General features: G+C 43.1%; 1 protein-coding gene across 7 annotated transcripts in view; it reads left to right on the top strand.

Moving 5' to 3' along the window:
• KLHL13 (kelch like family member 13) overlaps positions 1-13,093 on the top strand; it is an 80,593-nt gene that overhangs the window by 34,130 nt on the left and 33,370 nt on the right. For 3 of the 7 annotated variants that reach the window (XM_033138293.1, XM_033138286.1, XM_033138287.1), the window contains 2 exons: positions 4,098-4,142; positions 4,684-4,797. The exons of 3 other annotated variants lie outside the window; for them this stretch is intronic. In XM_033138293.1, the coding sequence (XP_032994184.1) occupies positions 4,098-4,142; positions 4,684-4,797 (159 nt within the window). Of the gene's footprint in view, positions 1-4,047; positions 4,143-4,683; positions 4,798-13,093 lie in introns of those variants that run through there. One more of the 7 variants, XM_033138289.1, reaches the window with a different exon arrangement.

Genomic DNA, 13,093 nt, shown 5'->3' with positions numbered 1-13,093 from the left:
GATTTCAATTATTTTTAAATGTGCTTAACTGTTTTTTATTCATCATTCTAATATTTCTTGTAAACTACTTACAAGCTTTATTACAATAAACTCATATAAGTTTTGTTAAGTAAGAATAAAATACCAAGTGCTCACAGTCTGGTCCCGAATAGAAGGCGCAGCGTCACTGGGAGTTCTTTTAACCCCTCCCTTGACCACTTTCTTGGAAACTATGCCATGTGAGCAAGCAAGGAAGACTGTAGACAGAGCATAGATATCCAGTGCACTGACCCTTGATGCTGTTTTCTTGGTTGGGGTCTCTCTTTGCCCCCTTCTATCATGAGCGCTGTTAAACTTACCCTCCTTTGGCCCTTAACCTTTAAGATTTCAGCTATTGGCCACTGAAAAACGGTGCTTGGCATCCAAGTGACTTGCAATCTGCTATGAACGTTTTGTTTCATCTGCAGCTAAAGCATGTCTTGGCCAGAGTTTGGCACTGCTATCTGCACCCCCAGTTTATTGTGCATGTGGTAGAAGAATGTGTGCCATGTAAAGAACGCAGCCCACCATCTGCTCAGATTGCCTTCTGGAAGAAAGATGAGCCAGCAGCTGTCTCAACTGATATATCCAAGGCTTTTGTTGTGATTTAGCATTGTTGCGTTGAAAGGGACTGAAAAGTGTATCTAGTCTGTCCTCCAGACAGAAGACAGAGCCCTATTTTGAAATAACTCTTCATAGAGTGAGGATTTCAGCTGGGGTTACTAAGTTGTAATGGTTTTGATGATATGATGCATCTGATCAGATATGCTGACTGAGTTGTGCAATATATGTTTTTATCAAGAAATATTGAGAGATTTCCAGCTAAATCATGTTCAGAGTAGACCCATTGAAGTCATTGGGCTTAAGTAACAAGTCGATTTCAGTGGGTCTTCCTGAAGTATGACATAAGTATGATGCCCACCTCTAGGTGGCTCCAGCACCTACAGCTCTCCTTAGAAACAGGGGTCAGCAACTTTTTTCAGCAGGGGGCTGGTCCATGTGGTGGGCCGGACTATATTTTGAAGAAAAAAATGAACGAATTCCTATGCCCCACAAATAACCCAGAGATGCATTTTAAATAAAAGCACACATTCTACTCATGTAAAAACACACATATTCCTGGACCGTCTGTGGGCTGGATTGGGAAGGCGATTCGGCCGCATCTGGCCCAGTGGCCTAAGGTTGCCTACCCCTGCCTTAGAATGATAGATGCTCCTGGTTGTTTGGAGCAAGCTTCTCCAACCTGGTATCTTCTTGATGATCTCAACTACAGCTGCTGCCTTCCCTGAGCATTGGCCATCCTGGCTGGGGCTGATGAGAGTTGTAGTCCACATAGCCTGGAGGGCACCAGGTTGAAAAATGCTGATCTAGAAAACTGAGCAGCTGAGATGTGAGCTAAATCTCATGCCAAGATGAAGAGTGTTAATAATGGTCTCATCTGGGGAAAACATTGCCGCCCCTTCCCAATATATAGAACAGTTGAAACACAACCCAATCACTTATTCTCCCCAGTGGAGCATTTTCTTGAACTTCTGCAGTGTTGGTGATTATTTGGCTTGATTAACTCTGTTCTCACTGGAAGAAGTAATTGTTCCAGAAGATTCCAAACCAATGTGTTGTCTTGAGGAAGGAGTGTTGTCTCTTTTCAGAATTCAGCTCTTTTTTTGGGGGGTAGGGGTAGGTTCTGAAATGGCTTGCATTTTAGCCTTTGCTTCAGTTGGCTGTACAGCTTTATTCATTGTTCTTATGGGCTGAAGGCAAAGGTCTGTTTGGAGAGGATCAGAATTGATGAGTTGCTGGAACTGTTAATACTAATATGTGCTCTGTGAAATAGTAATTGTTTGATTTACAGTATTAGAGGAGGACAGGGAACCTCCAAGTGAAAACAAGGTAGATGAGCCGTTTCCCTGATCAAATTTCATGGTGGCTTTCTGCCCTGCAGTGCCTCCAAGGGGTCAGTGCTGATAAGCAGTGAACATCTTGGCCCCTGTTTGACAATAGTGCCCATTGTAGCTGCATGGCTCTTATGGCACCTTCTACGAACTCGACCAGACTCCGGCACTAAGGAAGATTGGAAAGCATCAATTTACCACCACCCCTTAGTGCACTGGCACGTAGCAGAATTATCATATTCTGTTACTCTACAAGCAGCAGGTCTTCTGTCTTGTTTGCCACAGCCAGGCAACACTTCAGGTTGAACAGCAGTGACCTTGCTGCTCTTGTCTTCTGTGGGTGTCAGTAGATGAAAAGCACTCTTTTAGTACCGAACTTGATCATTAATCTTGCTTAATAATAATAATAATAATAATAATGTGTAACACACCAGTGATCTGGCAGAGAAGCAGTGATTATGTAACATGTACAGTGTTAAGTTTAGCCAATGGTGCTTGGTTGCATGATGCAAAGGATTTGTGAATGACGGCAGGGTTCAGTCTGTGGAGCAATCTATGCAAATGAGACCAGTTCATGCACTGTTGGTAGTGCATGCTTTGAAAAGTAGGCATTGCTCAGCATGTAAATGTGTGACTGCATCCAGTTCTGTGAATGCAGCCTTTGGTGTGGTCTGCATGCTTCAGTAAATCTGCTTTTATTGGCAATAAATCTGACTGGTCTTATCAGCAAAACCAGATCTCTGGAGTTTCAGGTTTTCTTCCTTAGAATGAAAAACCAGAGTTGAATATGCTCACAGTGTCACATGTGGCATGTGCATCTGCCTTCTACCCCCACATCTTTGATCTCCCTATCTTGCTAATTTCCAGTAGCGTTTGTGATATTAACATGTCCTTCTCCTCCTCATACTCACCTCCATTGCTTTAAGAAGGCTGCTTAAAAGATTGCTCTCCTTGGATTAGGGCTATAGGCCCAGCAACATTCAGTTCAGCTCTCTGTGTTGGTATGTCATAATATGCCTCTGTACCTTGGATACCAGCCACAGTTCTCTTTGCAGCTTGGGACTTGAACACAAACATCTTAGAGCCCTTTCTGCTAGTGTCTCCTTCCTGCAATGCAAATGAAGCTGAACAGAAATAGCATTATTAAATAAAAAGCATTATTGCTTTCGTTGCCTTTTCCATTATACAGTATTTAGACTTTTCACTGAGGAAACATTCAGCCATGCATGCTACTGAACAGAAATCTGCTCTAGTGGCACCTCATCACAGAGAGATGAGAGAGAAAGAGACACATCAAGTCCATAAAAATCAATATTGGAATCCACTTGTTCACCTGCTACAATAGTATGCGAATGGTTAGCACTTGTTCACAGGAGCTTCTGTTGACACACCTAACCGGTCAGTCAAGCCACTGCTTGGTTTGGGGTGAAATTCCTTTCTGTTCTCCCCTACCTTTCCCCTAACAAACTCTCTGTCAGAGATGTCTCCATAAAGCAGATAAATTTACGTGTGTGCTTTAAGTGTGCTTTTAAAAAATGTGCATGCGCTCACACACATGGTAGCTGCTTGCCCCTTGAGGTCACCACCAAACAGACCACAGGGGGTGTGTTTGGGGGTGTGTGACGGACACCTGCGTGTCCGGCTGCTTCGTCAGGACTTCAGGCAATTTGTGAGCTCTTGGGGAGGGGGGGGCTGCTCTATTTGATTGTTGATCGCGTCCCTGCAAGGGCAGTTATTAGCGGCACATTGCTCTCCATTTGCTGCAGACAGAAGACGGAGAGCAATATTCATGTTCGCTGAGCATATTGTAAAAATGCATGAGGTTTTTACTCATCTCACCTGGAAGCAGAGAATAGGGAAAATGAGAGTGCCTTGAATCCGAAGCTGTGTGGAAGAACATGCAGGAATCTGCAGATATGTATCCTTGTTCGGTCGTTTGGTCGCCCTGACTATGGATTAGGAAAGACTGGTTTTTTTCTCTTCTCCTCCACATTTATTTCCCCTTTTTTCTTAAACAAAAGCAAAAAATATACTATTATTATTATGCAGTAGGTTTTTGCCACAATGGCATCCTTGCATTCTTTGGCTTGTACGGAAGCAAAACCGGCTGCTGTGTTTGGTCACTGATCTCTCTGTCGTGTGGCCCAGGGCTATGCTGAGGTTTCTCTCCCACTTGTATTGTTGCAGCTCAAACGAAGAATGTTCAGAGGATGACAAGTGTGTACTGAGTCGGTATGTTGCTTCATTTTCATTATGGATCCCATCTCCCCCCCCCCTTCCCACCCCCACCCCCGCTACTATTGGTCAGAAATCAGGTTAATAGGTACAGAATGTAGTATGGTGCTGCAGTGTGATTGTGAAGGTAGAACAATAGCACTACAGGCTTGTTCTTGGGGTGGGGGGGGAGAGGCATTCTTTTTATAGAATAAAGCTGCATTGTGGTGACTTGTAAAGTGCAGCTCCTCTCTCTGTCTTTCTCCCCCCCCCTCTCCCCTTTTGTTGAACATATACTGCAGTCAACACTTCTCTAACGAGGTGGCACTATTTGAGTTGGAGTGATAGAATCGCCTTATTGCTTTAGGGGACAGCAGGGTTTAAAATGAGATGCCTCTCAACCCCTTTTTTCAGACTGGAAGCTTTGGTTTAAGCTCATTGGCAAGCTTGCTTGGCTTGTTCCGAGCTTCAGCAGCCACCGTTGTGCCAGTAGCGTGTGTCTGGAATGGAAGTCCAAGTTGGTAGTCTGTTATGGAAACGCTGTTTGCTGTTATTGTAGTATCGTGGTGACCAACATGCCATTGAAATGGAAAACGAGTTCTCCTGCTATGTGGAAATTCCCAGTTCCTGTGCTTAAAACATCCAGGTCGTCGCCACTTTCTCCGGCATACATGTAAGTGAGAGAACTGAGGCTATTTTAAGGTGGGCTTTCTTTTGTGAGATTACATCCCCCCCTCCCCAGGCTTTTGTTTTGTGAGATATAACCCCCCTCCTTTCCCCCCTTTTTCTTACGTGGTGCTCTGATGTGACATTGGTCTCAGAATTTTTATTTTTAACCTTGCATTTCTTTCATTACAACCTTTAAACGTTTAACACTCCTTTTGTTGTCAGTTGCCCATTTCTTCTCCCCTCCCCAAACGATGGATGTTGTGTTGAGTCGTTCCTTTGTTGAAAAAGCAGAGAAATGGTGCAGATTTGGCCACATTCATAATTATTTTTCAGTGCCTATTGTCAAAGTTTGTGCGGTCATTGGTCCTTAAAGATCTTAGGTGAGCAAGTCAGAATCATCAGTACCCAGATCTTCCTTTTTTATAGCTAATTTTAAAAATGGATATGTATGTAATGCCTACCATTATGTCATTTCTGTATTTTTTGTGTGTGTGTGTGTGGCACTGTGAAATATTGGGATTGCTTCCTTTGACTGCAGTTTTTTACCTGTTCTTTAGCTATTCCTTAGAAGTCAAAGCAGAAGTAAAAAATCAAATGTTGCCACTGCCAGAGATGCCTTGATTGGGCTTAGTATTCATATTTTTAAAGGGCACTGTGGCATTTTAATAGACTTATGTTTTTCTGGCTGACATTGAGCACCACACATGGCCTGCAAAAAATGAATGCAGTAAGGAGAAGTTAAATTGGTTCTGGTAGTGCTCATTAATAAATGAGCCATGGTGGGGGCAGCTTCCATGGTTCATATTTATAAAACACAAAATATACGCTCAGCCAGCATTGAGGCAGTTCTTCTTGAGGGTTGCATGAATGAAATGTGGTAACTTGATGCTTTCAGCTTGTATACTTACTGACATCACAAAGGAGCAAATTGTCCCTCAGTATTGCTGGGCAAATATGAATAGTAGCATAATTTTGCTGAAATACCTTTTAAAAAAAACTTTTTACTAACTTGGAGCATCTAAAAAATTATAGTATCATAATTGTGAAGCTTGAAAGCAAATTGTTGAGTGTGACACATCGGAAGGGGGAAATGGCTTTGTGCTAAGGGTTTTCAGGCATTTTCATATTTCAGAGAGAACTGGCATTGCCTAGTGATCAGCACTGTTGTGGATTTAAAAAATATTGGGATAAAGGGGAAACTCTGCTCTAGGCTAATCTCTGGTGTGCCTACCACTTACACAAGGGGAGTTTGTTGCCATTGTTTTCTGTAACAGGCAGCATATAAAAAATATAGTGTTGAACAGAACTGTGCATGGTTGGTGCATTGTCCATCTCTTATACAGCAATACATGAGGCATAAATGTTCAGGAGGCAGCTTCAACTGTAGGTGAGAAACCACAATTGTCTCTGTGAAAACTGGCTTTCATTCATAGGTGTGTAAGCTTCAGCTTGTAGAAGGTTGCTTAAGTATTGTTTTAAAATAATATAAAAATTCTCTAGAGGTCCTTACGAATTGCTCTGTTGTAAATATTCCTGTGATAGGTGTTTATACTTTAGTTATAAGTAACTTTGTCTTCCATTCTGCATTCTATTTAGGGAGGGGGTTGGCATTGCTATACTGGTGACTTAAAACTTCTATTATGCCATGCATACATTTGTTGGCATACCCATGCTCATGCAAAACCACTGCTACCTGCCCTTAGCACTTGGTTTCTGGTGGGCTATAATTCAAAACGTATTAAATCAGGACTAAAAGGACCAATCACTTAATGTCAGAATACATTGTATGAGGACTACTGCAGACCTGAAATGTTTTTCAAGTTTTTGTTTGGTAGAATATGTTCTACAATAGGATTTCAGAATGCCCCAAGCTAAAACCCCTTTGAAATCTAAGGGTGACCATAGTGATGATTACAAACATGGTGCAGTTTGCCATTAGGAATCGGTAGAATCACTTTGCTCATTATCAGTTTTAAACAGCAGTGCATTATGATTCAGTGCCAAAACTCCGATTGCCTTGGTTTTCTTAAAACATGTGCTTTGATTAAATGTCATTCCCTGTCATATCCATTGGTCTTTAATGTTGCAATTTTAGAAGTGAGGAAGAAGCCCTGTTTTTGCCACTCTTCTAGCAGCATTATTGTGTTAATGCATATAATTTGCTTTCCAAATCAAGAATCATATGTCTAATTTATCTTGCTTCTTGTAAGAGCTTTATGCAGATGGGAAAGGGCTGCCCTTGATTAAGACTGACAAAAACTCTGTATGCTGCTTGTAACCTGCTTTGCAACCAGATCAGCTTCTTTCCAAAAAGACTCACTTCATTTTGACAGACAGAAGGTTACCAAGGCTGAGATTCCCCCCCCCTTAACATTCTGTATCTAGCTGATGTCCGGGGGGGGGGTACCAGTACCTGTTCCTCTTAGAGTAAATTGGGTGTGTTGTAGGAGATTGGGGTCTTTCACATCCTTTAGAAAACTTTCTATGTCTGTGGGAATGAAAGAAGATTTACCTGTTCATACCCTCTGTCTGTTTGCGGGGTGGTATGAGTGAGGCTGTTTTTAGCTGGAACCTGCCAATTCAGCTTTCAGGTGGGCGCCATTGCCATTCTTATAGCACCAGGGAAGTGTTCATGGTGAGTTCTGGCACTTTTTTTGGGGGGGGGGAATAGCACTGGGTATGAGGGATGCACTCACAGAAGGAATACAGCTTGTGTGCAGTTACTCTATGTGACCGTGGGGTAAATGTTTTCTGCTTGGAATAAAAAAAATTGGCAGCCTCTCCTTATGCCTGATCATTGTGATGTAGGTTTGTTCACTGGATTGTGTGAGTGTCAATTCTCCATGAGTCTGTTCACCAAAGGTGAGCAGAACACACAGCTCTCTAATCCTTGTTTGTGAAACTCCTGTGTCTCAATTTGTCCACATTATTATTTGTGTGCCAGAGGACTTGAGAGTGTAAAGTGGCAACCACAAACAGTGGAAAGCAAGTAAGTCAAGACAAAATATGAATTGTGGGTGGTTGTAAGTGCTGCCAACTCAGGTGGTTACAGACTGGGGATGAACAAACAGGATCTGCAGTGCTAGTTAATCTAGACCTCACTAAAGCTATGAAGTCTTCTCCTTAGCCTCTTCCCTGCCCCAATAGAATGCAGTGCTTTTGTTTCTACATAGCTGCTGCTGTCAGAAATTCTGCACTTGGAGAAACCTTTGAGATATCTGCCCTAGTAGATAACCTGTTTTTTGTGTTTTTGTGGGGTTCCCCCCTTTTTTGCTATGACCTCCCTACGCAATCTAGATCAGCTAAAAGCTACCAGATTCTCAGAGTTAGAAAAGCTAAATACAATGATTACCAAGAAAACTTTCCCTATCTCTTATCCAACTGGTGCTAGTGTGGATTCAGTGAGGTCCAGAAATGGGTCTGGTAGAAATCTTTTAAAAAGGACTATCCCTCCAGATCATGCCTGATCTGTGTCCAATATGGGAAAGGATACTTCTGTGGAATGCTAGTGGAATCACTGTAGTAAAACTCAGAGGTGAAATCCTCCTGCTTCTTATCTAGGACAGCCAAAACAGAGGGCTGGCGAAATGTCCTTTTGAAGATGCCGGCACTTCCTTGCAGGTCCCCTTGCAGACATCCATTCCCTGCCACAGATGTAAAGGGAATCTAGAAAGCAATTGGGTGAACAAGGTTGACTGCCACCTCGCAACAGCTTTGCTGTTGGGGAGTCTCCACATCAAACAGAAGTCCAGACACAGCTTCTCAAAAAGGGTCCAGGAGCTTTTTTGTCTTCTAGTTGTGGCTATGAGTAAGAGACTGTAGATCATTCATAGTCCTGGAGGCTATGAACATGAGTCCTGGCCTCAAGCTATTAATGGCGGAGTTCTTTGCCACTGTCACTGCACAAAGTCAGGGTGATTATGGATGATTAAAGGTCACATGCCTGGAAACCTTGGCAGCTGGACTCCAGTGCCATAGTCCCTGTACTACCAAGGCAGCAGGCCAGAAGATGGAGCTGGGAGTACGTTAAGCCAGCCCTGTTGTTCTTGGGCTCTCTCAGGCTCACTAACGAAGTGTCTCTCTCCCATCCCCCTCTCACACTAGCACATTGTTCGCATCTTGTATAGTCCCTTGTGGGCAAATATTGTCACCATCTTCCCACTGTTACCTTGCAGTTTTGTGCAGCTTTGCACTATGTCAATTGAAAATCTAATGCTGTCATTCAAGCTAAGATAAAAATTGTTTTTCAGTAAATACATGTTTTGGCATTGAGTGATGTACACTGAGTTTGTTTTTATTTCTGGTTTTAGACATTTGTTATGTCCCGTCCCCAAAGACAAAGACTGATAGTCAGCTTGTTTACGGCCCCAGCACTATCTCATCTAAATGCAGTCACTTTCCTCACCTCTCCCAAGATTCAGCAAAGATGTTGAGCCTTGGCAAATCTTGGGAGTTAGAAGAGGATGAGCCGCTTCAGTACTGACTTTATAGCTGTGGTTTGAGATGTGCATGGTATAGTGCCATAAACTCTCTTGCTTCCCCTATTTAAGGGGTGCTGATGAGAAATAAGGCAGATTCTGTGACTTGAATAAAAATTAAGTGTCTCAGGTGCCTCTATTGAATAGAACAGCAAAGTATGTTAGGGTGATCAAAGGAAGAGTGAGTGCAAGATGACTAAAGGACTACTCTATTATGAGCCTTCTTGAAGGCTGCTCTTCATGTCCCACCAGTGCTTAAGGTGTGATTGACAGGAATGCAATGAACCTTTTCTGTGGCTGCATCTGGGTTATGGCACTTCCTACCCAGGAAAACTTCACTCTTGCCTCATCTCTGGTGGTTCTCCATCTCCTAGTTTAGATCTTCCCTTCTCAGCAAGTTTTTGGCTGAATTTTATACCTGTTCTTATCAGACCTGCACCTCATCTATAATTTTTGAGAGTACTGTACTAGATTCCATTCCAGCTATTTTCTGGAGATGGTTGAATGCATTTTAAATGGAAAAAATTGAAAATTACCCAGCAGGTTCATAGACGTAGAGGTGGATATATACTGTATTGACCTGAATATAAGCCACACCCGAATATAAGTTGCACCTTTAAAATTCATTTGGGGGGGGGAGAAAAAAAAGACAATACCTGAATATAAGCCACTCCCTTAAAATTCTGCATGCACTCACATACGTTCCATTTTACTGGATGTCTGTTTCAGCAGCGATATCATAAAAGCCAATTTTAGTAAGGTCGTGAATTTAAGCCACACTTTAACTTTTCACATTCAGAATTTGGAAAAAAAGTGAGGCTTACCATACTTTTCTGTGTATAAGACTAGGTATTTTTTTTACTTAAAATGTTAAAAGGGGGGTAGTCTTATACACGGGGCAATCTCCCCCATTTTCTTAATTTTGAGTCCCCAAAAATAGGGGGTGTCTTATACACGGGGGCATGTTATATACAGAAACATAGAGTACAGTATATTCAGGCCAATACGGTAGTTGACGTGTGGATCTGGAGATGTGTAGATGTGCTGCCATTTGGAGTATACACTACTGAGCTAGGTTGCCATATAGTCTGCCTTCCCGATCCCGTTGCTTTGCATATCTCTTCTACCTCAGTTTCCATGTATTACTGAGACAAAGAAAAATGTTAGGAGTGTAAAGGGCAACAGGTGGGCATTCCCTGCATGTGGGGTTGAGCTACCCACCCAAAGAGGTTGATTTGTGTGGTGTTTATATTATCTTATGGATGTTGGGTAAGCTCCTTGTGGGTGTTGGTTTCCAGAAGGGCTCTGAGCTGAAGTCTCATGAGGACTGTAGTATGCTAGGCAGAGCTAGGGTTGCCATAAGTCTGGGATTTCCTGGACTTTACCAGGATTTCAAAGGCGGAAGTGATGCCTGGGGGGGATTTCTGGAAGGCGGCAGTTTGTCCTGGATCTTCAGCAAGTAAACCAAAACATTGCATTCAATTGGCATTTTTGTTCATTTGGCTTTGGGGTTTGTCTAAAAAAAAAGTTCAATAACTTTCAGGGTGTCCTGGTTTTTACTTTTTGAGATATGGCAACTGTAGCAGAGCACACTTAAATTCTACACCTTCTCTTTCTGTAGCATTCCATCTTGAGTTATGTGTCCACATTTTCCAACTGCTTGTTGAATTTTTCTGTGCATGCAGTCACCTGATCTAAATTGCATTTTGGGAGCCTAGATTCGTGTTTGCTTTCCTTTGAATCCTTAGGAAGGAATGGGATATGTTGGAAGTAAAGTTTATGCATAAGCTGAAGGAAGTTGGTTGCTCACAGCAAAATCTTGCGTATTGCTGCTGTGCCATAAAAGCCCTGAACTTACCTGCATATCTACTGACTCAGTTTACAGCTTGCATGGTGTTTGTTCTCCATCTTTTTAGGTTGACCTGTTTCTCTTTCGTTCCTTGCACTGGTAACTGTTGTTGCTGCTGGACTGTGCTGGTCTCTTAGCACGTGAACATGAGCATTCTGGAGGCAGAGGGATTGTGACCCAAGAGGCAATAAGGAGGAGGTGTGCTAGCCAGCCAGTCTGCCCATGACAAGGTTAAAAGAACAGAGTTCTGATCGGTTAGCTCTGCAGGCAAGTGCTATGCTGTAATTGTTCTTGGGTTTAGCGCAAGCACTATTTCCTGGCTCGGACTGTGAGTCATCCTCATTTTTCAGGGAGAGAAGTGCAGCAAATGCCCAATTCAGAAAGTGACTTAGGAAATGCTGATATGAACTTTTCCCCAGTGTAGTCTTGTTTCCCTCTCTCCTATCTTATCAAGGCACTCAAAAGAAGCATTGACTTTTGTCAGTTATTTTAAAAAGAGCTTTTATTTTAATTTGTCATAGTTGAAATGCAATAATCAGTCACTGGAGGCAGTGAGAGATTTTACTTTCTTGGCTTCCATGATCACTGCAGATGGTGACAGCAGTCACGAAATTAAAAGATGCCTGCTTCTTGGGAGAAAAGCAATGACAAACCTAGACAGCATCTTAGAAAGCAGAGACATCACCTTGCCGACAAAGGTCCGTATAGTTAAAGCTATGGTTTTCCCAGTAGTAATGTACGGAAGTGAGAGCTGGACCATAAAGAAGGCTGATCGCCGAAGAATTGATGCTTTTGAATTATGGTGCTGGAGGAGACTCTTGAGAGTCCCATGGACTGCAAGAAGATCAAACCTATCCATTCTCAAAGAAATCAGCCCTGAGTGCTCACTAGAAGGACAGATCCTGAAGTTGAGGCTCCAGTACTTTGGCCACCTCATGAGAAGAGAAGACTCCCTAGAAAAGACCCTGATGTTGGGAAAGATGGAGGGCACAAGGAGAAGGGGACGACAGAGGATGAGATGGTTGGACAGTGTTCTCGAAGCTACTAACATGAGTTTGGCCAAACTGCGGGAGGCAGTGAAGGATAGGCGTGCCTGGCGTGCTCTGGTCCATGGGGTCACGAAGAGTCGGACACGACTGAACGACTGAACAACAACAACATATGGACCTAACGGTCAGGGGTCCCTTTACCTTTACCTGTAGCTTGTGGGTGGCGCTGTGGTCTAAACCACAGAGCCTAGGGCATGCCAATCAGAAGGTCAGCGGTTCGAATCCCGCAACAGAGTGAGCTCCCATTGTTCGGTCCCAGCTCCTGACAACCTAGCAGTTCAAAAGCACATCAAAGTGCAAGTAGATAAATAGGTACCGCTCTGGCGGGAAGGTAAACGGCATTTCCATGCGCTGCTCTGGTTCGCCAGAAGCGGCTTAGCCATGCTGGCCGCATGACCCGGAAACTGTACACCAACTCCCTCACCCAGTAAAGTGAGATGAGTGCCACAACCCCAGAGTCGTCTGCGACTGGACCTAACGGTCAGGGGTCCCTTTACCTTTACTTTTAACTGTAGCTTGTATGTGTGTGTGCTGCTTGTTCCTTATAGGGTTTCTGCCTACTTTAGTCACACAGTATGAAGCTAAAAATTACATCAGCCTTTTTGTCTTAATTAAGTTACTTGCAGCCTGACCCTCCAATTTACTGCACCAGCAAACAAATGTTTACGGTGCACCAAATGCTGAATTTTAGATTCAGCGTTTCGAGTTGTAGACAGATGTTCTTGTAGGCTTGAGGGAGGCAGAGCTATTTGAAAGCACAGTTCATAGACTGAAGAAGCTGCCTTTCAAAAGAATCCAGCTAAGTTACTGCTCAGTCTGCCAATGCATCTAGTCATTTATGCCCTAAAATGGGGAGGATTCAACGTCTCATTTTGTAAAGATTCTCTGCTCTGCTACTTTGAGATGATTCAAACATGCCACAGG

This window comes from Lacerta agilis, chromosome Z (genome assembly GCF_009819535.1).
Source record: "Lacerta agilis isolate rLacAgi1 chromosome Z, rLacAgi1.pri, whole genome shotgun sequence".
NCBI classification, from domain to species: Eukaryota; Metazoa; Chordata; class Lepidosauria; order Squamata; family Lacertidae; genus Lacerta; species Lacerta agilis.
The sequence above is the reverse complement of the archived record's forward strand: the minus strand, read 5'-3'. Positions and strand labels throughout refer to the sequence as shown.